This window comes from Drosophila biarmipes, chromosome 3R (assembly GCF_025231255.1).
Source record: "Drosophila biarmipes strain raj3 chromosome 3R, RU_DBia_V1.1, whole genome shotgun sequence".
In the NCBI taxonomy this organism is placed as follows: Eukaryota; Metazoa; Arthropoda; class Insecta; order Diptera; family Drosophilidae; genus Drosophila; species Drosophila biarmipes.
Window position 1 is genome coordinate 28,588,835 of NC_066616.1, and position 26,098 is coordinate 28,614,932.

Consider the following 26,098-nt stretch of genomic DNA (forward strand, 5'->3'; position numbering starts at 1 on the left):
AAGTTAGGCGCCATATTTGAAATTTAGTTTGATAGTAAGTTTTCAAAAATACTTGAATTTCAATTAACTAGGCAATTCTAATTGAAAAACCATAGATACAACACCAGATCCCATAAAAATAAACCCATATAGTTTAGAGTAATTCTCAATGGTGTGATTTATTTTTGATTTAATTGCAAGTCTTACATAGTTAGGTAAACAAATGTGAATTATTCTTAAATCGTTGGGGAACAGAAACAAGCAACGAAAAGATCGAGAAATATACACAATTAATTGTCACAACTAAGTCCAGAAGAGGATTTAAACCGGCTGATAAAGTTGTCTGGATTTTGATTTTGAAGCGAGCGGCAGAGTAACTAGAAAAATAGTTTTCAATATTTATTTATGTTGACTCTCTTTTAGCCAAAATTTGATTAGCACACACAGACCAATGAAAACTTTAAACAAGATGCCCTTAAACATTTAATTCTAAGCAATTCAGTTATAGTTACATTAGTCACATGTAAATATTTTATATAGTTTCCGTATGTTTATAAATATTTTGTTTATATATATGCCCTATAGTATATAGTTTTCTTTGTACACGTACACACAGATAAAGTAAACTTGATTGCAACAACTAGGAGAGTGTGTGGGACCGGATTATTCGTATTGACCGAGTGCGAATATTTGCCAAATATCTATCGTATTCGTATTTTGCTTGAGTTCGAGTTCAAAAATTGACTGCTGTGTATCTTTAGGCTAATATTTATATTTATACAATCAAACACAGTACGAAAGGTATTACTCATTCCCCATCAGTTGCCTCGTCTTCTGCCTTCTGTTCGATTTCTCTATGTTTGTGCTGTGCTCACAATCGTGTGGGAAATATCATATAATATTGCTATAGTTTGCTACGTAAATACACACCTCTGTGCATACATATATGTCTATTAGTTAGCTATAAAGTAGGTTTCAAGCTGATCGATCACAGGCGAGGACTAGTGGTGATCCTTCTTCCGTCCCTTGCGACTCCTGATGTCCGATGCCTGGACTGTAGCCTCAAAAATTCTTAACTTAGTAGTTTTCATATAGTATTTCATACGTTGACTAGCACGATTTGGTTGGGGTAACTACGTACACGCTTAGCTAGTTGTTTGGATTCGATCTACTTAGTTAGTTTAGTTTAGTTTCGCGGTTTTCGATCACCTATAGGCGAAAGACAGATAGATAGAGAGAAGGGATAGTATCCGACAAAAGGTTCAACCCGGGGGCTTCGCACCTTCGGGACCTTAAATAGATCACATATTTTGACATTCACTTATGCTTAATATTGCAACTGCATTTGCTTCTGCTTAATGCTCCTCCGCTTGTATATGGATAGTTATAGTACTTAAAACATATTTCAAACATATACATATACCCCTGCATTTGTCTTCGATTTCGATTGAATTTGATGGGGGTTTTGTTCATGAAATTATACTTTTATGGATTATAATAATAAAATGTTTTTGACATTGTTATAGGGAAAGGTTTTTAATAAACAGAACGCAATACAATAACGCCTTTTTGATATTCTTATAATCAACCACATTAAATTGAAATTTAAGCAGCATTCGCTGCTTTTTTTAAAACAATAATTTCATCAATAAAAACTCTTCCCAAATTCAACCTAAATCGAATGCCAAACACTGTAATATATACAGGTAGAGCACAACAAGTTTTTGTGAATTCGCAAACCCAAAATCCAATTAGAACTCGGTCATCCCCCCTCCGCACTTGTGGTCAGTCTCACTGCCCGTCGTGCTGGAGGGAGTCGCCATATTCTAATTGGAGGGCTTTCGTCATAACAACGCGCACAGCTTGGATCGCTTCTTGGACTTGTCCACCATCTGACCCCCGGCCGAGGAGGTGGATGACGAGGCGGACATGCGACCCATGCTGCCGGAGGCCTGCGGCTGCGAAGGACTCGTGGGACTCTTGTCGTCCATGTCCTCGCTGACATGGGACTCCAGGAGCTTGAGCGAGGTCTTCGGCTTCGAGCCATCCATGCTGTTGTAGAGCTTGGAGGAGAGCTTGGATCTCACCGCCTTGCCCAGGGCTCCGGTCTTCTTCATGCTCAGCCGGGAGCCACTGCGTTGGTGCTCCGGCGTGTGACTGTCCTCGCTGCCGTGCTGCGACTGCTGATTGCAGTTGAGCGTGGTCACCGTGAACTCGATGTCCTTGATCTCCTCATCCGCACAGGCGGCAAACTCCTCCACCGGCTTGTCAATGGTATCGTGATCGATCCAGGTGAGGCCCATCTCCACTTTCTCGGCCAGATCCTGCCAGTTGCGTCGGTTCTCCAGGGTGCCCTCGTAGAGCGGAGTGATCCAGGGGAAGGTGTCGCAGAGCACTCTGTAGAGGGGGAGGCATATAACATCGATGAAACCCACCTGCATCTTGGGCAGCTCGTCCTTGCGCTCCCTGGAATTTTATTAACATTATGAACCACACTTTATTTGACCTTCGGCGGGACTCACCTGTCCATCATGGCCACTGGCTGGGTGTTGAGCTGCAGCTTCTCGAGATCGCCCTGGTCGAAGAACTCGTCGGCCACCAGCTTGGCCACCTTGTGCTGAACTTCCCAAGGCTTGGCAATGGCACTCACATCGCAGGCTGTCATCATCATGCCACAAAGTACTGAAACAAAAGATATTTTAATAAAAGTCAAGAGAGTTCACATCAGAAATCGTTTAAAATATATTAAACTTTAAAAGAAAATTATTAAAAGTTGTATAAATACAAATTCCAAATGTGGAACATAGAAACTTAAAAAAATGGTGTAAATTGTTGAGTACAATCGCGAGTATGGCAAAGATTTAGACTCACAATCCTTCTTCTCCTCGCCCTGCCAGTCGAACTCCCCGTTTTCCACCAACTCGAGGAAAGCGTTGCGCTTCTTGAAATACATGGCCAGATCGGTGGACAGGATGGCGCTTTCCACTGTTTTCATTACCGAGCGATAGTCCTCAGGTGAGAGGGCCTAAAAAGAAAGCAAACACATTACTACCGGCAAGTCAAGTTCGCAAACAAAAAGCCAAGATTGCTATTCTATTCTTAAACTGCTATCCCAAAAAAACACCTGTACCGGCGACGTCACTTTAGAATAAGAATTGGGCATGTGCCTAAACACAAGTTCACCACTTATCCGAGTCAAGGTGGAGTTAATTCAACGCTATTCTGGTAGACAATGTATGTGGCTGGTTGAAGGTCGCCATCTAATCTTGGGGATACTATAAAAACGCGGATTTCTCAGCAGAAGGCATATCAGTTTACAATTGAAGCATCCAACATGAAGTTGTCTCTCGTTCTCTTCGTCCTCTCGGTGGTGTTGTACGTGGCTCAGGTGAGGGCTGCAGACAACTCAACCACCACAACAACCACCACCACGGAGGCCACCACAACAACCACAGAGGCGTCCTCTTCCTCGACTTCGGATGAGAACAGAAAGAAAGTTTATCTCAGCAATCTGAAGTACAGCATCAAGAGGAAAATCAGGGTGGGCACGACCGCCAGTTCCTCGAGCAAATCCAAGTCCAAGTCGAAGAGCTCCCGTGCCAATGCTCGCAAGGGTCGCCAAAATGCCAACAAACGCAACAGGAAGTCCTCCAACAACCGAAAACTCAACAAGAAGAACCGCAATGCTCGCGTGGTTCGTCGTTAGCCTGAGACAAGTTTAAATTTTCCAAATAAAGTGTTACAAGTTTTAAAAGATACATTAAAAGTCTCCATATTTTTTGGTAAATTATTGGGTAGTATGGCACAGCTGATTTAACTAATCTTTTTTAAAAGATTTATAGATAGACCAGCCTTTGTGATTCTAAAGGATGGCTTTCTATATATAGATACAATATTCCATTTTTGTAACCCTTTTTTTCAACATCTCCTAAGTGATTTATTTACCTGGAATATGTTATTTCCCTCCGAATTGAGTATCATCACGCACTGATCGAAGTGATGGTGCTCCATCGTGCTGGTGGTGTACAAAATAGCCAGTGGAGATTCTGTTTTGGTCTGGAAGGCATTGTTGGTGCCGCGATGATCCAAATCATGGCACAAACAGGCCACCAACAGGCCCAAAATCTCCAGGTCCGTCATGAAGCGCTCCATCTTTCCGGTTTTAAGCATGGCAAACATCGTTTGGGCCACGTTAAGGGCATGCCGCCAATTGTGGTACTTCACAGGACGATAGTTCTTTCGAACACTCAAGACCCAACGGCAGAGGACCTACAAAGTGGTTATTAAATGGGGAAAATAAATATATTTGTTAGTTTTCCGGCACTCTAGCTTTATTTGATGTAATTTAGAGAGATTAAAAAATTGTATTATATTGATAGAGGACTTACATCATAAGGTATTTGGAACTGAGATACCAGATTGCATTGCATAAACATGCGAAGAACCGCTCGACAGGTATCATCATCCACCAATTCAAAGTCTGAATATAATAAAAATGAATACAAAATAATAAAACTCAGTTATTATAGGTTTTTTTAAGTAATCTCTAGATAGATATAGAAGTCTTATGAAATTTCTTACCAGTGAAGGTGAAGCTGTACAGGTTGTAGGCCTCCGCCTCCGCAATCGCGTCCTGGGTGAGCTTCTCCGTCTGATCCTGGCTAGCGGTGGCATGGTAGCTGAGGCACTCCAGAGCCACCTTCTGCTTGGCCATCAACTTGCAGGCATTCTCGTACATCTGGGTGTTGTGGATGCCCAGGCCGCAGAAGATGGCGAAAGCCTCGAAAATCGAGGCATCCGACTCGGTGAAGGGAACGCCGTTGGCCTTTCGGAGGGGGGTATCAAATAATATTTAGTAAGGTATTTTAAAAATAATCTATTTTTGTTTTGGTAGTATCACCCACCTTGTTGATAAGTTGGGCAACGCCAATGACCGTCTTCTGGGCATTCATGATGGGCATGCAGAGGATGGCCTGGGTGCTGTCTATTTCATCCTCCGCCCGAATCTGATTGTGTTCCCTTACCCACTCGTGCACATCGCAGATGTTGACTGTCTGCCCGGTGGTGGCCACAAACTGGGCAATTTGGGCCAAAGTCGAGGAGCTCAGCTCGCTGATAGATGGCCTCGAAACATTGGCAGCCTGGTACTCGCCGCCGAGTTCGAAGAGCACAGTGAAACGGTTGCGCATTTTCTGTTCGATCAATTGAAGGGGTTGCCAAATACAAATATCAGAATCAATGGGTTGGAAAGGAGTCTAGGCCGCAGGTGGACTTACCTTCTCCTCGAAGCTATCGGCGGATTTGATGGCGCGGGTGGCTGGCTGATTGGGCTTCTCAATTATCTTCTCCAAATGGCTCTGCGGTGGAAGGGGCGAGAAGAAGGGCAGAGGGAACATTAAGTGGCTGCCACTAATGGAGCTCGTAACGGCTGCCCCAAGCCGCCAACTTGTTGATAAATTGCATTGCGCTGCATCGCACTTCCCTCCCAACACTTAGACAAACATTAGTGCAGGTTTTTGCAAAGAAATCAAATCAGTAACTATAAAATTCAATTTATAAACATTCCTCAAACAAAAAAATAAATTGGTTTTTAAAAGCTAAATGGAAAATAGGGATAAAATAATATCGGTATCTAGACAACTTTTGTCTTGAACAATCAATTTTGGAGGATTTCGTCTTGATTTCAAGAACGTTTTTTCTCGAATAACTAAGGAGACGCATTCTCATATTTTAGATACTGACTTTTTTGGGCTTCTTTTTGTGTGTATATTTAAGTTCTTATAAATACATCGTTTAATGTTTTACATTTTTAAAAAAATAAATTTAGAAAAAGAAATACATTTATAAATCTATAATTTCTGTTCTATCTTTCTATTTGATAATCACTCTTTCAACAAATGTTTTTTGGAAACTTTTTCTATTTCTTGTAGAGTTTTGTCCCAGTGTAATAGTCCTCCGCAAACGGGCAACATAAACCGCCCACTCCCTTGCCACCCGAGCATAATTAAGCTGACATGTTGCACATGACGGGCATGTCAGCCAAGTTTTCAGAGACCTTCCGTCCGTCCGGCGGGCCCAACTCGGCTGGACCTGCCCCTGGGGGCCAGTTGGGCTTTATAGGCTAATAAATTGTCCATTACACTTACATGCATTTGCATTATCAGCTGGCAGCAGATAATGGCTAATTTGGCCCTGCCATTTCCCCGAATTAAACAATCATCGCAATCAACGGCATTTATTGGCCAGAATGTCCGCTACATATCGAATTAATAATAATTTCTGTGAGAAATGAAGGGCTCTTGTTTAGTTCACATAAAGGTCACTCAATTCGATATTTACGGCCTTCGTTTGTTTACCGCTGGCCGTAAATTAATGCAGCCTGCAGCAGTTTAATTATCCGCATTCATCAAATTGGCCGAGCAAAATGTCTTTCATATGCCAGAGGCCAGGACATCTGTTTTACTCCTTTTACGGGCAGTTTCATTTAAAATTTTAATGCGTAATCCCTGGAGGAAGACCTGTGGCAATATTAATGCGCCCTGTTGGCCAAGGATGAATATGCAAATCAATTGTACATATGCGTAGTAAATTGTACGTACTTTAAGTGCATCTTAATTGATTTCAGAGAAGCATGATTGAAACGAATAAATATTCCTCCAAAAATCAATTCGATAGATATTTGTCTTTAATAAATATAATTTAATTATTATTAAACAATTCTTCAATTTTTATAGCTTTTTGTTTTGCAATAGAAACAATGTAAGAACTATTATTTTTCTATCATTGGCTTGTGTAAAACTACAACTTTTTAATGCATTTAATTTTTCAATTACTCTTCAATTAATCACTTTGTATAAATACTGCTATTTTAATTTTAACTGCTTGGGAAGTACTTGTTATATGCGTTGATAATTTATTGTAATATTCTATTTAAGAGACAATGACGTAGGTCAGTTATTAAGACAAATAATGACTCAAGTTATTTTCAAACCAGTTCTAAATGCCAATTAATTCAGTACCTACTTTACATGGCTCAGAATAGGTCGAATAGGTCCAATCGGCAGCCTATAAATAATGACAGGCAATCAGCGAGACATCAGCTCTAATGAAAATTGTCCAGACTTGTACATAATTTTCCCAAATCCCCCAAAGGCCACCACCACCGAGCTGTCAAAATTCCAGGCGATGTCTGACACTTCATCATTGCCGAATTCCCGCCACGTGGAAACGCCCACAGTCGAGTCCCCAAAAAACATAATGTAAATTGCACACTTTAATTTCCTTGGGGTGGACGAACACACCAACAAAATGGACCTCTCGGTGGCGTTTAAACAATTTTAATAAAAGCGACAGGCACACAAAAAATTAAATGGTCTGGGGACCGTGGGGCTTCTTTTTTTATTATTTACAGCGCATATTGAGACAAGCAAATAGTATACATTCATACACTTTAGTTGTCTGCAAAATAGCGCTTGATTAATTTTATTTTAAAGTGCACTAGTGTGTCTACTAAGAAATAAATGTTCTATAAAAACAAGTTTACATCAAGCAAAGCAATTGCAACTTTTAGTTAAAGGGGATAAGTAATAGCCTTTAAGTTGGTATGGATAAAGTCAGATACAATTCCTGCAAATCTTGTTCATAACGATAATAGTGATTAATTTGCATTATTAAATAAACTTCACTCCACGGCCTTACTTATATATAAGGGTTAACCATTACATTGAGAAGCACCTTATTTTTATTTTTTTCTAATAAAGTGTCCTTTTTTGAGTGTTCAATAAGAAGTGTAAATGGGCTCGTGTTAGGTCTACCTGGACCCATTGGACTTTCAAATAAAATAGCGATTATATCCTCAATTATTTGAGGATCTAGTCTATGTAGATAATATGACCATGAAGCTGGCGGAGTACCCACGACTGGAATTTAAGATTATAACTCAAAACTTGTTAGCTATTATGACTCGTGGTATAAATAAACTGGAAGCTCTGGTCTATGAGATAAACTATAGTTAATAGATTAGTCGACCAAATAAGAAATAATATTATAATATTAATTACTTATAACATTTTTTCATTATTAAATATTTCACTTACCGCTTCGCAACAGTCGAGGTCCACTAGGAAAACCGAGCACCTCTCGCACTTGAGAAGTTCGCGGGCCTCTGTCATGATTTTGGTGACGAGGCACTCGAGATTGTTCTGCTCCTCGAAGATGCTGCGGGCCAGATTGAGGAGGATTTGGTTGCGCCGGTATTCCTGCACGGACATCTCAAAGAGCTGGGCATTCTGAATGCCGATCCCGCAGAAGGTCAGATACCGACGGAAGATTTCCACGTCGTGCTCATCGAACTCCATGCAGCCTGATATAGTGTATATATTAATAAATGCTTTAAAAAGATGGCTACCATACCCACCATTCGTTTTGTTGATAATTTGCGCCACGCCTATGATGTCGCCCTCGTAATTGCAGATGGGCATGCAGAGGATGGCGTTCGTCTTGTAGCCGGTTTTCAGATCGATTTCGCAGTTGAAGCGCGCATCCTTGTAGGCCTCCTTGATGTTAATCATCTGCTTTGTCTGGGCCACCATTCCCGCGATTCCAATGCCAAAGGGAATGATAATCTCCTCGGCACTGGCCCGAGTCACCGCGTCCTTGAGTGCTGCAATCAAACGAGATTCAAACTCGAGTCAATCAAGGGGAAAACGGCACAGCGATGGCGAGAGCCATCAAAAATCATGAATAAAATTCCCGAATTAAAATTGCTTCACTCTGAGTATTTACATCTTTAGGTGGGAATCAGCGCTTTTTAAATGGAAATTATGCTTCTTTTTACTTAAGCTGTGTCTTTAGGTTTAAGAAGTGCATTCAACTCAACTTTAGTTTAACATTTTCTGAGACTTTTCTTATAGTATTAATAAATTTAGCTTATAAGTAAAGCCCTTTAAAAATCCCTTAGGCCTGCCCTGTATCTTTTTATAAGTTCCTAATGCCGCTACAATTGAAATTTAAGCACGTCCAACCTTTTTCCATATACTGCCTCGAAATTAGTTCAACCGTTGCGAAGCGTATTAGGACGCAGATAAAGCCCGTCGTGCATCTGAGTAAATATTAAATTTATAGGCAAAATATTCACTCTGCCATGCAAAAGATACAAGAGCGCAGGGCCCTCGCGGCAACACCGAAAAAAACACAGAGAGAATAATATATAAATAAATAATGACAGGGCCCCCGAAAATCCGAAATCCGAGGGCAAGAAGTCAAATGTGAATTTGCATGAGCTCGCCATGAGTGCCGCCTCAATCATAAGCTCAGTGGACCTGGGCCACATGTATCCGTATCGTATCCGTGAAATGGTAGATGTATCTTCGGCTGGGGGCAACACCCTCACTTTCAGCATTCCACATTTCCCAGCTCTAATCTTTCTCGCATTTTCCCCACTGAATTATGTAGCGGAAGCGGTGGCTTTTACTCACGGATCTGCGCCAAAGATTCATTACGAATGTAACGCACTTCGGTATGAATATGTCGGGCTGTTTGTTTTTGTGGGCGGAACCTGCGGGAGCACGTTCTCGGAAAATGTACCAGCCACTTCACATTTGAAGGCGACCTTTTGGGTTTTATGTGCCGAAAACTTTTAATGCCCCCCTCCTTTTTCAGCCTAATTTCACTAATGTGTTTGCCGGCCCCTTTTGGCCAGGCCAAGAATTATTTACCCGGCCGCTAATGAGTCTCAATTTGTATACGTCTAAGGGGTTGGCCTCTAAAACATGTTCAAAATTGCTTAAGGGTTAAAATTTAGAAAAGAGTGAGCTTTGTAGTTTCTAGATTGTTTTTCCATTTCTGAAGAACTTAATGTTATTACAAGGTTTTGTATTTGTAAAACCAAAGGAAATCTGATGATGAAACAATGTATTATTTCATTTTGAAATCCAACCTATTAAGAAAAGCATATATGCTGAACAACAATTCGACAAAATCTAACAATTAAAATGCAAAATGCCTATTTTCCTCGACCTTGATTGCTTTTGCCTACTCCTCTCTTATACATGGATTTCGACCATGTTTTCCTCAGTCTATCTGCCTTTTAACAGAGTCCTTCAGTCTATTCCCCCTGCATTTGTGGAAATCACTGAGCTCACTTGTCTCGCCTTTTCCCCATTTTTCATTCATTTTTGCTTTCTTCAGCCATTGTGCTACTGTTCGTTGTGTGCATTGTTCACCTTAATTAAAGCGGGATTACCTGTGCCACAAGGACTCCGCCCCCAAACACAGTGCACCCTTACAAAACCCAAAGTGTGTGGGGCAACAAAATTGCCAATGGAAATGTTGCATTTCCATCGCAGGCTCACCTGTCTTTTGAGTGACATCGAATAGCTTGGCCACCAGATACTTGTTGGTGGGCGTGCCCTTGGCCAAAAAGAGGGAGCCCCGATCCGCGTGGGTGAGCAGCCCGACATTGACCAGAATCTTGTGGCACAGCACGTCGATGTCCAGCTCGTTGGCCACGTCGCGAATCAGTTCCATGAAGAGCTCGCCCTCGTCCAGGTCCATTAGGTGCCTCCGGCTCTCGGGGAGCGACGATGCCGAAGAGTTCGAGAGACTCCGAGGGGATTTCTGCGGGCGAATTGACGAAACAGACACCATTAACGTTAATAGAATGCTTGAGGATTCATTGAAGCAAAACAAAATTTGCACAACGAGATCCAGATACGATCTAAATAAAATATATAAGCCTTTGTTTTTTGGCTAAAAACCGATATTTTTCTTTGACCTTTTTTGCCGTAACTTGGTAAAAATTGGTAAAAAACCTTAAAGTTGGACGTTTTTGGACGACTAACAAGCTCCATAATTAATCGCAGTAATTTTCTTACTAATTCTGAAAACTAAAAAATGTAGCAAATTTTGACTTTTTACACCATCGTATCTTTTGCAAAAATGTGTCAAAAAAAAAATTTTTTGGGTGTGAATGGCCATTGATTTGAAATTTTATTATGATTTCAACGAGGTATGACATTCCGTTTTAGAACAAATACTTTTATTGTTTCGACCAAAATACTGATTACTTTTGGTTGGAAAAGTAAGACTTTCGTTTTTGGCCAAAAACCAATTTTTTTATTTCCCCTTTTTGGTATAACTTGGTCAAAAATAGTCCGAAAACCAAAAGGCGATTTGTCTTAGACAGCTAACAAGCTATATAATTAATTGCAATAATTTTTTAGCTGGTTCTAAAAACTTAAAAATTTTTCAAATTGTCACTTTTTTTGCAAGGGGTAGCAAAGTCTTTTTTTTGCAAAAATTGGTCAAAAATAAAATTTTTTAGTTATAAATGCCAATTGATTCGAAATTTTATTGCGAGTTCAACGAGGTATGCCACTCCATTTTTGGACTATTATTTTTGTTGTTTCGCCCAAAACACTTATTATAATTCGGTTAAAAAAAAAATTCGTTTGTTGGCCATAATGCAATTGTTTTCATTTCCTTTTTTGGTGTAACTTGGTCAAAAATGCTCCAAAACCTAAAGTTCATACAGTTTTGAAGAGCTAACAAGCTAGATATTTGATTGCAATAATTTTTTGGCTGAATCTAAAAACTAAAAAATTTTTCAAATTTTCACTTTTTTGCAAGGGGTAGCATAGTCTATTTTTGCAAAAATTGGTCAAAAATAAATTTTTTTAAGTGTGAATGCCAATTGATTGCATATTTGTTTGTGAGTTCAACAAAGTATGGCATTCGGTGTTTGGACCAATACTTTTATTTTTTCGCCCAAAATACTGATTAGTTTTGAGTGAAAAATTAAGACCTTAGTATTTGCTGAAAATCGATTTACTTATTATCAAAAAGGTCAGATACCTAGAGACGCAATTCTTTCGACATATTTGTTATAAGTGTATATTATTTAACCATACCTATTTATAGAAGCACAAATTACACTCCTTCCCAAAAACATTCTAGGACATCTTGAGCGTTTTCTTGAGCCCTGCCAGTACGTGTCTGGACAGTAATTGAATTCTATTGTCTGGCATGAGAAAGCGGAATAATTCCGCTATTTAATTAGATTCCATATAAATAGCTTTATTATTAGCTGGTCATTATTATTTGGCAGGACGAGAGAGCAGGGAGCACTTTAAATATTTAACAGTGCATTTAGGGCAATAAGGGCTATTGTCTCCGCTCACGTACCATTATTTCTGTTTTCGATTTCTGGCCATTTAGCCCTGGTCCCCAATTTCATTGGAAATTAACTTGGTCCGGTTCAAAGGGTGACTATTAGCAGCAGTTGGCAGTTGTGCCTTTAAGCGGTTCCCCGGCTCCAGCTCCAGCTCCAGCTCCTCGTCCTGCGGCAATGTGGTAATTGAATACCGAAAAAGGCCCCTGGTCCTGAATCCTTGGAAGCCCTCTGAATACCCCGGTAGCCCGATCCTGTGACCTGTGCGTGCGAGAGGCCAATTAACCGAGTTGGGAGCTGCGAGCTGCGAACTGGGAGCTGGTTACATTGCGTGTGCCGTCCTCATCCTGGTCCTGAAAACAGGCCATCCCATTGCCACCCGCCTCCCCGTCATTTTTACTGACAAATTAAAGCTATTTACTGGCGGTTCTGCCCTTTCCCATGTGGCGCCTGGCCAGAAATATCAATAACTACAATGTGTATGAAAATAAGTATACTACTTAAAGACACTGTATTTTCTTTTGGTATCCCTTATTATCCTATTATTCAAAATTCTCTTTAATGCTCAATTATCTTTGTGTAAAACAAAATGAATTGCATTTCAATCCTTTTGTATTTTTAATCCCCTAACGAATGCCCTTTTTTGCTTAAGATATAAAAAGGGGGGATAAATAAAGTAATTAAATGCCATTAAAATCCGACTTAGCAGAAAAAGCTGGCAAAAAGACTCGTCAAATAATCTCCGCCCTGTTTGGATTGAACTGGAAGTTAGAAAAACATGGCTGTTTGTGTTCGGGTGGGAACAATGCAAATTCATTAAATAAAATGCAGACAAATAAAGGGAAGTGAAAACAAAGCCAAGCCAGACGGAGCGTTAAGTAAATTTGAACTTCAGCCAGTGGCATTGAGTGTTCCCCTTAAAACAACAATAAAATCAACGAACGACGTCGAGCACTCGAGCTGTTTTCATTATTGTTCTTTTTTTCGTACTCTTATTTTTTTTTTTGCAAAAGGAAAGTGAAAACATGAAAACGAAATGACTCTTAATGGGGGAAAACGTCCTGCATGGCATGAAAATTTCAGTGCCTATATATGGCACACCGATGCTGCCGATACAAATGCGGATAAACAACAGGGGCTAAGAACTGGAAATACCCTGAGCGGGGATTGCAGTTTGCATTGCGTAACATGCACTTAAATAAATTGACAATATCGACAACAAAAGGGGGGAGGCGCACACGTGCTGCACACCTGCTGCAGAAAAAAGTGGGGGGGAAAAACGAAGAAAAACTGCACTCACTAAGCCAGACAATCGCTGAAAGGTCTCAAAGGTTGGCTGCTTGTTGTTTTACCCAGGACACTGGCCTAGTTTTCCCCCATTTTCCCTCCTTTCACACACAACCACACACACACTCAGGCCGATGGCCTGGCTGAAAGAATTTTCCACTGACTTTTAGTTTTGATTCACAAGTGCCCAGGTGAGTGCCGATTTCCATGCGGGACTCGAGCGCACTTCTTGTTTGGCTGCGAGTATTCCTCTGTTTTTGCCCAACCAATTGCAGCTGAAGAGCAATTTGCAGTTCAAGTTGTGATCTAACATAATTTGGATGGATTTTCCAGAAAAGAAAAGTAAACATTCGGAAAACGCACTGCACGAGTGGGTCTCGATGACAGTTGCCAACGGCAATGAGTGGTTCAAAAGAGTTCAATTGAGTCATCGAGTTCAAGCACTCGCTCGATGGCCATCACGAGCATTTCGAATAAACAGGCAAATAAATAAGGTATGCAGAGGTAATTGAGTTTAACAGTCTTAAGTGTTCCCATTAGGAATTTGTAACCCCTTAATAAAACTAATCCACTCATTCGAAAAATATTATATAAGTATTGATTATCTATACCATTCCGATTTTAATCTGAAACTTTACGCATTTTTTAACTATTTAAAGTGTTTGATAAATTAAAAAAATCTAATAACACTCAAAAAATTCAAAAACTATTATAACGCCTATTGATTAAACATACCAATGATCTAGTAAATTTTTAACCATATTTTGGACACATTTTATTTAAAAATTTTAAGCCAAAGACAACATATATGTACTCTTATGAATGATGTATCACAATCCAGCACAAAAATTTACATTTAAAATCATTATACAAGAAATGAAATCAAAGTGAAATATTATTAAATATGTATAGTTTTTGCAATAATGAATCATACATTTTTCATGTGTGCCAATAAAATCGCTCACTCGAAATTCATTTCACGAAAAGGCCATTCTTCACCGAAAAAGGTCAGGTCACACATTCATTCCGCCGTGTTTTATTTTATGTTATTTTCCCCCTGAAGCGGCGTTACAGAAATATCAAATAAAAGTTAATTGAAAAATACTTGACGCCGACGTGAGGCAGCGATTTAAAAAACCTGCCGGCGGAGCTTGTTGTCAATAAATAAGCAATAAATGTATAAAGCATGCTTTTTTGCTGTCGATTGAAGGCGAGTACTCTCATTTTTAGTGCCTGAATTAAACATAAGCGTAGGAAAAGGTCCTGAAATGGCAATGGCGGAGGCAATGCCAAGTGGCTGTGTGAGTTTTTCCAATTAGGGAACTTCACACGCAGAAAACGCCAAAGAAAAGCCAAAGGAAATTTGTGAAAATATCAATTTAGTTAATTCGCTCGGCGAGAAGGCGAACAAAGTTAAATAAAAGCGGAAATCCAGCGCCGAGGCAGCAGCAGTGCCAAAAGTACAACAAAACAGGGCAAAACAAAGCAGGGCAAACACAAATACCAGCTCAAACAGTCGCTGGATGGCGGAAAGTAGTTGGTGAATGGTAGTCGGTGGGCAAACAGAGCTCTGGCTGTGTGAAAGGCTGAAAGGTTGGTGGCCAAGTGCTGGGGACCCGCTGCAATTGCCACTGCCACTTGGCAAATGCAACTGCATTTGCACTTGCCGCCTTTGTCTGGCGGGAAATTTCGGGGACAGGAGAGAAATGGCTGAAATAGATGGCATGGATTTGATGGTAGAGGACCTCAGATTTGGCGAGCAAAATTAGTTTAGTCAAATAACAAGGGCTAAGACAACTTTTAATCAAGAGTTGGATTTGCCTCTGAGTTGAAATTGATATTATAATTAGCTACTAGAACATGAGAAACTATTCTGTTAAAAATAATATGATTATAAACTTAAAAATTATGTCAAATTAATCTGGTACCTCCTTATCTGATATCTCTCTCCGATCTATTTTATAATAATAATATGATAATAAGACATACCTGCTGCACGGTGGGCGAGGCGGCCATCCACTGCTGGAAGAGATCCGAGGTGACCGAGGGTCGCTTGTGCGGCTTGCGATTCTCGATGAACTCCTGCAGCCGGCTGAGGGCCTCCGGAGGAGCCCGCTCCGTCAGCCACTTCTCGAAGGCCTCCGGCTTCTCCTCGAACAGCCGGGCCACCTCATCCACATCCTGCTGCGAGACCGTCGAAGTGCTCGCCCTGGCCAACCTATCCGGCTGACCCGTCTGGGTTTGCATGCTCGTCAGCGAGGGCGATTGGGTTGGGGAAGTGGCCATCAGCCTGGAGGCACCATCACCTTCGCCGGACGGAGATCTCAGCTTGATTTCCGGACTGCGACTGGTGGTGGTGGTGTTGGCCGCAGGTCGATTGTTATTGCTCTGCCGGTGATGATGCTCCAGCTTGACCTGATTGCCACTTGAGCTGGCGGAGGCGAGGGCTCCAGATCCCGAGCTGCCAGCTGCCGTTGATGTGGCCGTCTTGTTGGCGCCATTGGTCAGCGGTTTTGTCGAGGATGTCGCCAAGGACGAGGATGACGGGGTGGCGGCTATGGAGCTGCTGGTGGTCATTTCAACCGGAGCTGCGGCGCCGCCAGCTGGCGATGACACATCTGTCATGTTGCTGCTGCTGCTCAGTGTGCCGTGCCTGAAATCATTGCGGGCCAAATGGGAGGCAGCTCCTCCTCCTCCTGCTGCTGCTCCTGCTCCTGCTACTCTTTCTCCTAGTTTTTCTGATCCTTCTGGTAGCCTTTGCCTCGTTAGCCAGACTCCGAATCCTGCTGCGTCCGCTGATTAAGTCACGTACTCGCCCACTTATGGCGGTGCCCGGTGCTCCTGGAATCCTGGGGGATTTTCCCGGCCAACCTGTTGCTCTGCACACACCACCACTTTAATGGCCAGGTGCGTGGCAATGGGGTAATTGATGATAGGCCAGTCTCATCGGTTAGCCGCCAGATTTCGCTTCACGCACGTCTGCCCCTTTGTTTGTCTTTTTCGAGCGGCTTTAAATGCGTCCACTCGCCGGTTAACCGTTGATTTTTCCCTTTGATTGAGGAAAATCTGAAACAGAGAGAAAGAAACGGAGAAAGTTAGTATTTGATGGCGGATTAGGGGCCAGCTTAAATGGAACAAATGGAAAGTTTAGACGCAACTTTGCCACATTGCCACTTGAGGCTAATGGCTGGCTGCCATTAAGCGAATCGCTTTCGAAATTCTAGATGAGCAGGGCGTGGCCTAGCCGAGCCATTAACTCTGAGTGCGGAGGTCCTCCCACGTATCTCCTTATCAGTTGCTTAAAAATTAATGAGTTGCCGGGAAGTTTGCCAGGATATTAGAAATTCTTGCAGGTTCTTACGACCTAGCACTTTCACTGAATTTGGCTAAAGATGTTTTGATAAAACATATATTATAGCCAATAAAGATATAAAGGTTCTTTTAAGATGGTTTTACAAAAATATAGTATTTAATTAAACAAAATATTTTGAAATTATTAATCAAAAATACTTGCTATACTAGTTTTTTTCAAGTTTTTTAAAGCGCATTCCATACTTTCTTTCAAAACCCTATCTATAAAGAAGTGATATTCCACGCATATTAGCAAATACCTGAACGAATAACTCCAAAAATCTTTTATTTTACTAAAGGTTCGGCCCAAGAATGCAGGAAACATAAATTTCACAGCTCTCTACCAATTTGAATTCCGAATCAAGATTTTTTATACAACTCAAGTGTCCTTCTCGCCTGCCTTTTCAATTCCGAAAATGCGAATGTATCACATAGAATTTATTTGCGGGTAATAAATTCGCAGATCCCCCGGCGGAGTGGGGAAATCTCTTGGAATCTCGGCCCGAATGCGGAATGGAAATAAATTTAAATGCTTCAATGGGACACAAATTTATGGCCCGCCCGCCCCCGAAACCGAGGGCAGGGGCATAGGTAATTTCAGCTGACGTCAAATGCAAAAGCCAGGACTCGATAGGTGGCTTGCATTCACATTTCCGAGAGCATAGAGCCGCAAACAAAAGAGGAAAAATGTTTAAAATGAAAAAGGGGGTGGCTGGTGGAGGCGGGGTGGTGAAACAACGTTGCCATTTGTGCACATTTGCATTGAAATGGCCCTCGACATTTGCATGGTAAACACTTTCGGCGCTTGCCACGTGCAACTAGCAACTTGCAACTTGCCACTTGCATCGAAATATGCTGTACCGAACGAAGCCAATCCCATCTGCTCGTCATAAAGCAGCATCAAAGTGGGCCAGTCCGGTTTATTTCTGTACGTTTAGTACATCCTGTGAGGGTCCTTTGTCCTTTGAACATGCCACCTTGACCACCGGCGGCGATGACTTCCCGTGCAGCCTGCACTTGCTCGGACTCTCGACCTCTTCCTGCGGCATAAACAATGGTGTTTTGAATAAAACACTGAGCGAGAGGACAGGCCACAGTGGCCAGGACTTTATCACGCACTCGTTTGCAATTTCAAATTGGGTAATAAATTCCTGAACTCCGCTCTGCAGATGGGTTTTGTCCTCTTGTTTGCCCTGGGTGGCCTGTAAAATTGCTTTGTTCTCGCCGGGGCTTTCGTGGGCGATACTTTCGACCCCCCCGGCTTAGTTGCTGCTGTAAATTTAATGTCAACACTAAAGATTAAGAGTTTAATGCGCACTTTGGCAAACAAATTTTTTGTTCCCCCTTTTATGGCCAGTCGACCTTGCTCGAAGTGCCATAAATCGAACATTAAGTTGGCGAAATTATAAGCTTAGTGGCGCTGCTCTCGAGCACAATTAAGTTGATAAAATAAGGAGCAAACGAGAACTTGAAGTGAATTAAGCCTGATTTAATTGGAACCATTTTAAAGTGCAATTTAATTGGGCAAATGCGCCATAAAGGAATCAGTTATGCCGTGCGACCTCTGGCCAAACAAGAAACTCATTTAGAAATTCATCAAATTTACATTAGTATAACATAGCGTGCCAGCGGAAATATCTAGCATTTGCCTGAGCCATGCAAATATATTTCACTGCAAAATGCAAACAATTAGACGTAATTAAACCCATGCAAAATCTGCATTTGCCAAAGCGTTTAGCTGCCATTGAGGCACCCGAATCACCCACCGAAATCCCGGTGGAATCGACAATGCCACCACCACCGCCACAATCCATCCGTCCCACCGCGCCTGTCCATCAACCAAGTCAACATTTGCATAATTTAAAATGGAGCACTGACGCTGCGGTCGCCCGGATGCCTTCAGCAGATAGTTTGTTTCCTAATTCGACGGCAGAGCAATTAGAGCTGGTCATGAGCAGGATGAGGACGAGGATGAGGATGGGGATGGGAATGGGCTTCGGCTTGGGGATGGGGAATAGGCCTGTCCTGCGGGTCACGCACTCGCTTCCGGAAATGAGCAGCGGAAATCACCGTCGACGGCGCATACAAAATGGTAAAATGGGACCCATATGTGGGGGCCGTATATACTATGTAGTTGCGATTATATTAATAGCACCACCAAGCCTAGTTCTAATAAGTTTCTGTATGCACTGCCTTGCCCAACTTGTATTCTCATTCGAAGAAGCATGAAGTATTCAACATTAAATATTGAATATCTGAATATGTGTTAAATTAGATCATCTCAGTTCTAAAAGCGTACAATTTTAGAGATTTATTTTTCATGTTGTAAAACAAAGGGAAGTATTTTTTAATAATAATAACATATATCTTCAACTCGAAAAAACTTTTTCTCAATAAATTATTTAGAAGTATTTCCGAAATTTTGTTTTAAATTTAAAGAATATTATAAATGAATGAACTTGAACTCCCGTAACTCCTGGCAATTGTGTTTTCTACTAAGATGGTAATAAAAATTGTTATTAAAAAGAAATTCAGGGGGGGAGAAAGTAAGCCCAACTCATGCATATCTAAAGCTCCGCCTCGGTTATGGCCTTCGCTTTGCATAAAATGTAGCGCATTTTGTGGCATTACTTTCTGCATGAAACCACCAAAATAATTAGTATAAACCGGGGATTACAAGCCCTTTGTAATGTTCCGCTAGCATGCGAAATAGTTGCGACTGCAGCTCGCATTAAAATCGCCGGTGTTTATTGCAAATTGCAATCAGCCAGTCAAATCAGCCGAAAACAAACAGCAGAGCCTCGCCTCACTCATATTTGCCTTAATTAAAAAAATATGTGTAAGTTGGCTTCGGTGCTCATGTACACTTAACCAGAGGCAGTAGTTATTTTTAATTAAAGTGCGCCCCGAAAACGTGTCAGGGACGCAGGATCCGTGGCTCTCCCGGCTTACAGGATGCAGTCTGCAGGTTGTAGGTTGCAGGTTTTCAGGCTGCAGGTTGCAGGACGCTTTGCGGTTGGGGCCACGTCACTTTCCGAAGGCGGGGCATGCAAATGACTGAACGGGTCCTGCGGTCACCGCTGCCCAACCGAACCACCTCCACCGCCCAGCAGGACAGCAGGACACCTGCATCGCCCAGCGGAGACCATAAATAAAAGGCAAACAGCGAGGGGGCACTCGCAGAAAATTTAGAAAACAAATTAGCATTAACTACATTAAGTTTCCAGCTTTAAGGCAACTTTAACAGAATATTCTAAATAGAAAATCGTTTGACTCTTGGTGATTTTTTAAAGCAAATATAAAAACTATAACAAAAAGTTGTATACATATACATATGTATGTTTTGAAGAATTGTAAAACTGTGTCCTAAAATCTACTGAGAAAGTGATTCTTTGACATGAACTTGTGATATACAAAGGGATATAAACCTTAATTAAAGCTAATACACTTTACAGTGTTTCCATATTATAAGCAGCAATTTAATTGTAGTTAAAGATTCCTAATTATAAAATGTGAGCTATATTAATTTTAGTTAATTTCGTAAAAATTTAATTTTTGCATTATAGAAAACAAAATAAAATGTATCTCCTAGATTTAAATTTAGATTTATACCTCCTAGATTTGAAAATTAATAAATCATTCTAAAATAACATTTAATCAATATTAAATTTATGAAATGTTGTGCTCTTTAATTTTATACAACAGATTAATTTAAAACTAATTTTTTTGCTTATTAGGATTTTAAATTAATTTCATTGCGTAATCAACTAGGTAAAAATTAGCATATTAATTGGAAAATCCTCTTGAGACTTTCAGTGTGGGTCCATTCAATGGTGTTGGGGCACTGGGGCCAGCACGTTTGAAATTACGGAATTAGTGGCGAGCAGCACACGCAAACAGTTGCAACCACCCCCAAACACCCCCAATCACCCCGTCGCCAAACCCACGGCCACCGCCACATTGTTGCCATTTTGCAAGCGGAAGTGCCTATTACACGACGTGCGTGCAGTGGAAATGGCCGAAACGGGGTAAGTGGCAGGGGGGCACTTTCAGGGAGCTCGAGAAGGAGCTGGTAAATTAACTTTGCGGCTAGTTTGTTGCTCTGCAGCCGAGCTGGCCATGTCAGCGCCTCCCGTCGCATGTTTTCAATTTGCCAAATTGCAGCGTTGCATTTTGGACGCGACTTCATCAGTGGCTCTTAGCGGTGCTCTTGGCCGTTAGACCCCCTTTTTGGCCCCCTTTTGCATTTAAGGCATTGGCAGGACAGTCACGTAGCGGCCCAATGCACATGCACAAAGTCTGCCGCATTGCTGTTGCACTTTATAAGCTTTCAACGGCTGCCGCATCCCAGAGGAAATTTTGCCTTTTTGGCTTAACAGTGGAAAATGCGCCCAAGGCGAAATGATGGGCGGGAAGGGGGTGGAAAATCCTGGTGCTGACATCTCTCCAAAGCCAAACACCCCACAACCCCCTCTCGAAGCCCTGCTCATGTTGTGGTAATTCAAAATTTACATTTCCCACATGAGCAAGAGGCCTCCCCGAAACATTTTCTTAGACAATACTTGTTGCATAATAAATGTTTGCATGCCTCGGCTAGTTGCGAGGAACCTTCGGCTGGATTTTCTAAGGAATTTCAGTGGAAAATTAAAACTATATATTTAAAGGGAACCACAAGGAGTGCACTGATTATGCTGTTTATGTTTTCAGAAGATCTTAAATTAAGAATTAAATATAAATATTAAAAGATAATCCATTAAATTAAATTAAAATTAAATATGTAAAATATTTCGAATATGTTTAGGTGCTGTAAAAACTTATATTTTAACCAATAATATATTTTTGGTATAATTTGTTTGGCCATTGTTTCCCATTCGAAATTTATCAAAGCCAATTGATCAAAACTTTTTTTTGTATTACAAATTAATTACACTTGGAGATGAGAAGAACATTTCTGAACCTTCGGTCGTTTGCCGGATAAGTCGACATGTAATCCACCTGAAGTTGCCATTCAAGTGGCTCCTGACATTAGACCAAATGTGTACCGGCCACAAATAAAATGACATGACATGGAGAATCCCTCAACCTCAACCCCACCTTGTGATTGCCTTTCATTGTGCCAGAAATTCCTCTGTCGAACTGGAAATGTTTGCCCTGGGCATGCAAATTGGAATTTATTGTCAGTGGCCATGTGCTTCCCATACTGCAGATGTCAAAAATTTGCTATTTATTGGAGGTAAACTGCAATCGAAAATTGGCGAATCTATTTGCCTGCGGATGGTTTTCAGAGCGTGTGTCAGAATCCAGCAACCGAATGTTTACCATTAAAGAAACTCTGATTTCATTCTATTTATTTATTTATTTGAAGAGCTCCATAGATGCCTGGCTTTGTGCAATGTTTACACAGCAATTACCAGCAATATTGGCTCACCTCAGAGTTCACTTGAAAGTCCTTAAAGCACGGCAGCAGAAAATTCCTGGCTGCCAATATTTTTGCCGTTGGTCATTTAACAAACCATAAAATTCAATTAAAATGCAATTTCGTACGAAATGATGAATGGACCCAGTCAAATGCACAAAGTTTCTTGGCCAGCCACAATATTCTCCTCTTGCAAGCGTGTCAGCATCAGGGGGGAAATTCAAATCGCCAAAAGCTTTTCAGCAGATCAACTTTCCACCCACCGTAGCATCATTAATACTTGTCGCATCCACAGAGACTCAGTTTAGTTTTTCCCTGTTTTTTTTATGGTGGAAAGCTGAAATCTAGTCATGGCAAAATAATTGAAAAACTTTCGGCTGGCCCCGAAACAAAGTCAAGGCGAAGACAAAGTAAGCTGTGATGCTCCAAGGCATTCCGGCTTTAATTAAAATGGGGAAAACTCAAGGAGTAGTGGGCTCCTCTTTGAAAAACCCCCAACCAGAAGCTAAGTGAGTGCCAGGGGCCTGTGGTCTGTGCAGTGTCCGTCCATTAATGCAACACAATAACCAATTTACCACTTAGCTTTCAGCATTCAGCTCCTTGGCACTGCAATCCCAGGCGCTCCGAGTGTAAGCCGCCCTGACAGCACCTCTTGAATCCGGTCCGCCGGGTCCAAACAAGGCCAACTGCTCCAAACGGCTCCGGCGGGCCAACAAGGCGCATAAATGTCAACAATGTTGACTGAAAATAGTGGCCCGCTGACAGAATAATGCAGCGGCGACTCAACCGCTCAGCAGCTCGGCAAAGTGAATGGGACGGCTCGGCACTGGGTGCATTGTGTCCTGGGCTTTTTTGTGCCCATCTGCTCTTCAGTGGCCGGAATTTTGCGGGCTGGCCCTGGCGAAATGGCCTCTTCAGGCCGTCGAACGGGGAGAGATGTAATCCCACAAGGAAAATTGATTTAATCATTTTTGACATTGCCTTCGACCGATTTTTCAATGTCATGTTAAGATTTAACTTGCTGGCTGAAAGAGAACATTAAGATGCAGTTAAACTGTTCAGAAAGACACTTGCCCTTTCTCAACGTCCGATTTCTCAGTGTCATGTCAGAAAAAACTAAGTTGCAGTTAAATTGCTTAGAAAGGGATTTTTGATTTCTCAATGTGTTGTCAATTTAACAATATAACATATTCTGTCAGTTTTATTTGTTTAACCTACAAATTAAATTAAGCAAGCCTTAACCTCAAGTTAAACTGAATACAATTTCTGGGAAGCAGTAAAGCCGAACGTTAACCTGACTTTGAGAAACCGGCTCTTGGGACCTTTAATTTTAGGCAACCAATGTACTTCTTTCGCAAAATCACATGTCAAACTCATAATAATCACCCTGGAAGTCCAAAATCAAATAAAGTCACGGTCCTAGATAAAAGTTCGGCTGCCACACCGCATCCCGTTACCAATTTAAACAATTTAAATATGATTTCCGACGTTTCATGTGAGGAACTGGAGTGAAATTGATTTCATTGCTCTCTCTCTCGGGTGACACACACATCACAAAACCCCGTGGCTGTGCCCGGCGAGGTTTTGAGCTTGAAGTGGCAATTTAATACCACTTTGTCTGCCGGCGTGTTTGTTATTCAATTTTGCCATCGAAAACACACGAAATATTCTACGAAACAAGCCGCAATAATAACGTTGCTGCATAATTTGATAACACACCATTGAGGGGCCGTTGAAGACTGGTGTTTTGATGGGTTCCCTATCTATCTATATATATAAAATACACCATATCGTATCTTCCCCCATGTATTGTCACACGGAGACGGAGATTCTGTCAGGCATTTTGTGTTTGCACAAGCTTAAGTGGCATTGGCTTTGGCTTTTGTGTCTGCCACAGTCGCTTTCTCGCTCTCCTTGTCTCTGCTCCTGTCGCTGCTTCCGTTTCCGCTCCAACCACCCTCACCCACTTCCGGTGGCTCGGCACCTCGGCGGAGAGTAACCTCTATTGACAGTGCCTCTTAATGGCATCACAATATTTAGCCCTGGTTTTGTTTCAAGACAATTTATGGCTGATTGCATTGATTGATTAAGCGCACTTGTTGTTTCTATCCGTTTCGCAGGAATCGCCTGACATTCGCCCATTGCCGCACTTTAATTAGCTCATTTTCCTTGGCCAGGCTGAGTTGAATTCTAATTTTGCGGATTGTACACGAGTAAACGAATTTGCGGCCCACCAGCCAAACTTTGCAATTAAAACTTTCGGCAAACAAATATTGAATAATAAATTGTTTTACGCTGCAGTTAAAAGTTTTTCAAGGGGGGCGGTTTTGTAAATGCGACTTTAATTCGATTAGAGAGTGGAGATGGGAAATTACACAGAACTTTTGCGCAGCAAGTCAAGAGTTTTTAGCCCAGACAATGTCAAAGTCCAAACCAAACTGGGAGGCCCAAGTTGAATGGAATAAAGAGACGACTGTCAGGATGATTCGTCGTTGGAAGCCGAGGAAATATGACAGGACATAAAGCACATTAATTGCTCGCCATCGGGCACAAGAAATGCTCGATGTCAATTTAGCTCTGACTCATTACTATTCAGCCCGCACTCGAGGGTCCTGAAATCGACACTCAACGAGGGCAAGGACATCGGCGCTGTGACATCCGCAGTGAATGCTTCATAAACCAAATCACGGCCAGCCGTCGGTTGTCATTTTTCACATGAACTCAAGTTTTTCTGCAATATATAAAGTATACAACTATACATAGACAGTGTGTTCACATATTCTTTTGGCTGAGCTTTGCTCTTGTATTTGCCGAATTTTGTGCAAATAATTCGAGCACCCTAAGCCACTCACTGACTCAGCAGAAACAATCGAGAAATCCTTTGATTTCCTTGAATGACAAAATGCTGCTGTTATGTAGCTAAGCTGCAAATGACATTAGCCCCGGCTTACCAGGCAAATCCCAAATCGCAAATTCCAGTTCCCAAATCCCGGTTTCGTAAATACCGCACTCGAAGCCCTTGCGAAGTGAAGCCAAATCAGTGTGTGAGTTGCAATCACAGGACTCGGTCGAAGGTAAAATTAAGTCTAAACCGATTCGAGTGCATCGGTTGACCTAAGCCAAGCGACCATGAGCGGGTGTGTGCATCCCAAGGATCAGCTCTGCTGATTATCCAGCATTTTCACAGCTGACTTGAGCCCCATTCGATGTCCTTTGTGCACGGCCAGAGGGCGGTGAGCTTTAGATTCGGAGTCAAGACGGCAATTAATTGGCTTTTCAGAGGTATTCATATGGAATGAAATTAGTCTGTGATTGCAGGCCTGACTTGGTGGCATTCAAACACATTTACTCGGCCAAGCAAAATGGAGCACAAATGTGTATTGTCAAGTGTTTTCATAAGGTAATGAAGCTAAAATATGTGGGTAATGGAAGGTTTTTGGTTTAGGCTGTAATAACTTAAGAATATATATGTCATTTGCTTTAAGTTAAACTTCAACTTTATAAGTTTCAAAAGTCGTAAGGGGACATATTTTAGCTCATTTACTCAATATACAATAATTTTTAGAGAGTATTTTTGGTAAGGCTAGTAAAAGTTCTTATAAAACCGAAATAAATTTAATTTCCTCATCTATTTAAATCATGTTTTTTCTAGTTCTGTAAACAGTTCCCATGCCTAGTTCCCTTACTTTCTTAAACCATATTTCCTTTCATAAATTTTGCAGAAATTGATTATAATACAAATATATTAAGCAAAGTCTGTGGTCAGCAAGTAGAACAAGGTATTCATATTCAAATAGTTCGATGCAATCATTCAATCAATGCCGCCGTGACTCAACCGCCGGCGATGGACATTGAAATGCCATTAGCGTGTCCGTGCTTGGGAACCGCAACAACTG

The 26,098-nt window shown here is 41.5% G+C and overlaps 2 protein-coding genes across 2 annotated transcripts in view; one reads left to right on the forward strand and one right to left on the reverse strand.

The window, feature by feature from the left end:
* Window positions 1–132: 132 nt before the first annotated feature.
* The window catches only part of LOC108024702 (cGMP-specific 3',5'-cyclic phosphodiesterase), a 46,994-nt gene continuing 21,028 nt past the window's right edge, over window positions 133–26,098 (reverse strand). Inside the window, exons 3-14 of the mRNA XM_017094783.3 lie at window positions 15,425–16,501; window positions 10,332–10,596; window positions 8,396–8,641; window positions 8,076–8,341; window positions 5,256–5,336; window positions 4,884–5,171; window positions 4,561–4,804; window positions 4,368–4,459; window positions 3,925–4,248; window positions 2,851–3,004; window positions 2,502–2,661; window positions 133–2,445 (exon numbers count right to left, since the gene is read on the reverse strand). Of these exons, the coding sequence (XP_016950272.1) occupies window positions 1,824–2,445; window positions 2,502–2,661; window positions 2,851–3,004; window positions 3,925–4,248; window positions 4,368–4,459; window positions 4,561–4,804; window positions 4,884–5,171; window positions 5,256–5,336; window positions 8,076–8,341; window positions 8,396–8,641; window positions 10,332–10,596; window positions 15,425–16,060 (3,378 nt within the window). The 5' untranslated portion in view covers window positions 16,061–16,501 and the 3' untranslated portion in view covers window positions 133–1,823. The remainder of the gene's footprint in view (window positions 2,446–2,501; window positions 2,662–2,850; window positions 3,005–3,924; window positions 4,249–4,367; window positions 4,460–4,560; window positions 4,805–4,883; window positions 5,172–5,255; window positions 5,337–8,075; window positions 8,342–8,395; window positions 8,642–10,331; window positions 10,597–15,424; window positions 16,502–26,098) is intronic.
* Window positions 2,985–3,698, forward strand: LOC108024701 (protein new-glue 1). Its single transcript, XM_017094782.3, has one exon. The coding sequence runs from the start codon at window positions 3,314–3,316 to the stop codon at window positions 3,683–3,685; it is 372 nt and encodes a 123-aa protein (XP_016950271.1). The 5' UTR covers window positions 2,985–3,313; the 3' UTR covers window positions 3,686–3,698.

Coding starts and splice junctions, on each gene's coding strand:
- LOC108024701 (XM_017094782.3), top strand. CDS start 3,314: ATGAAGTTGTCTCTCGTTCTCTTCGTCCTCTCGGTGGTGTTGTACGTG.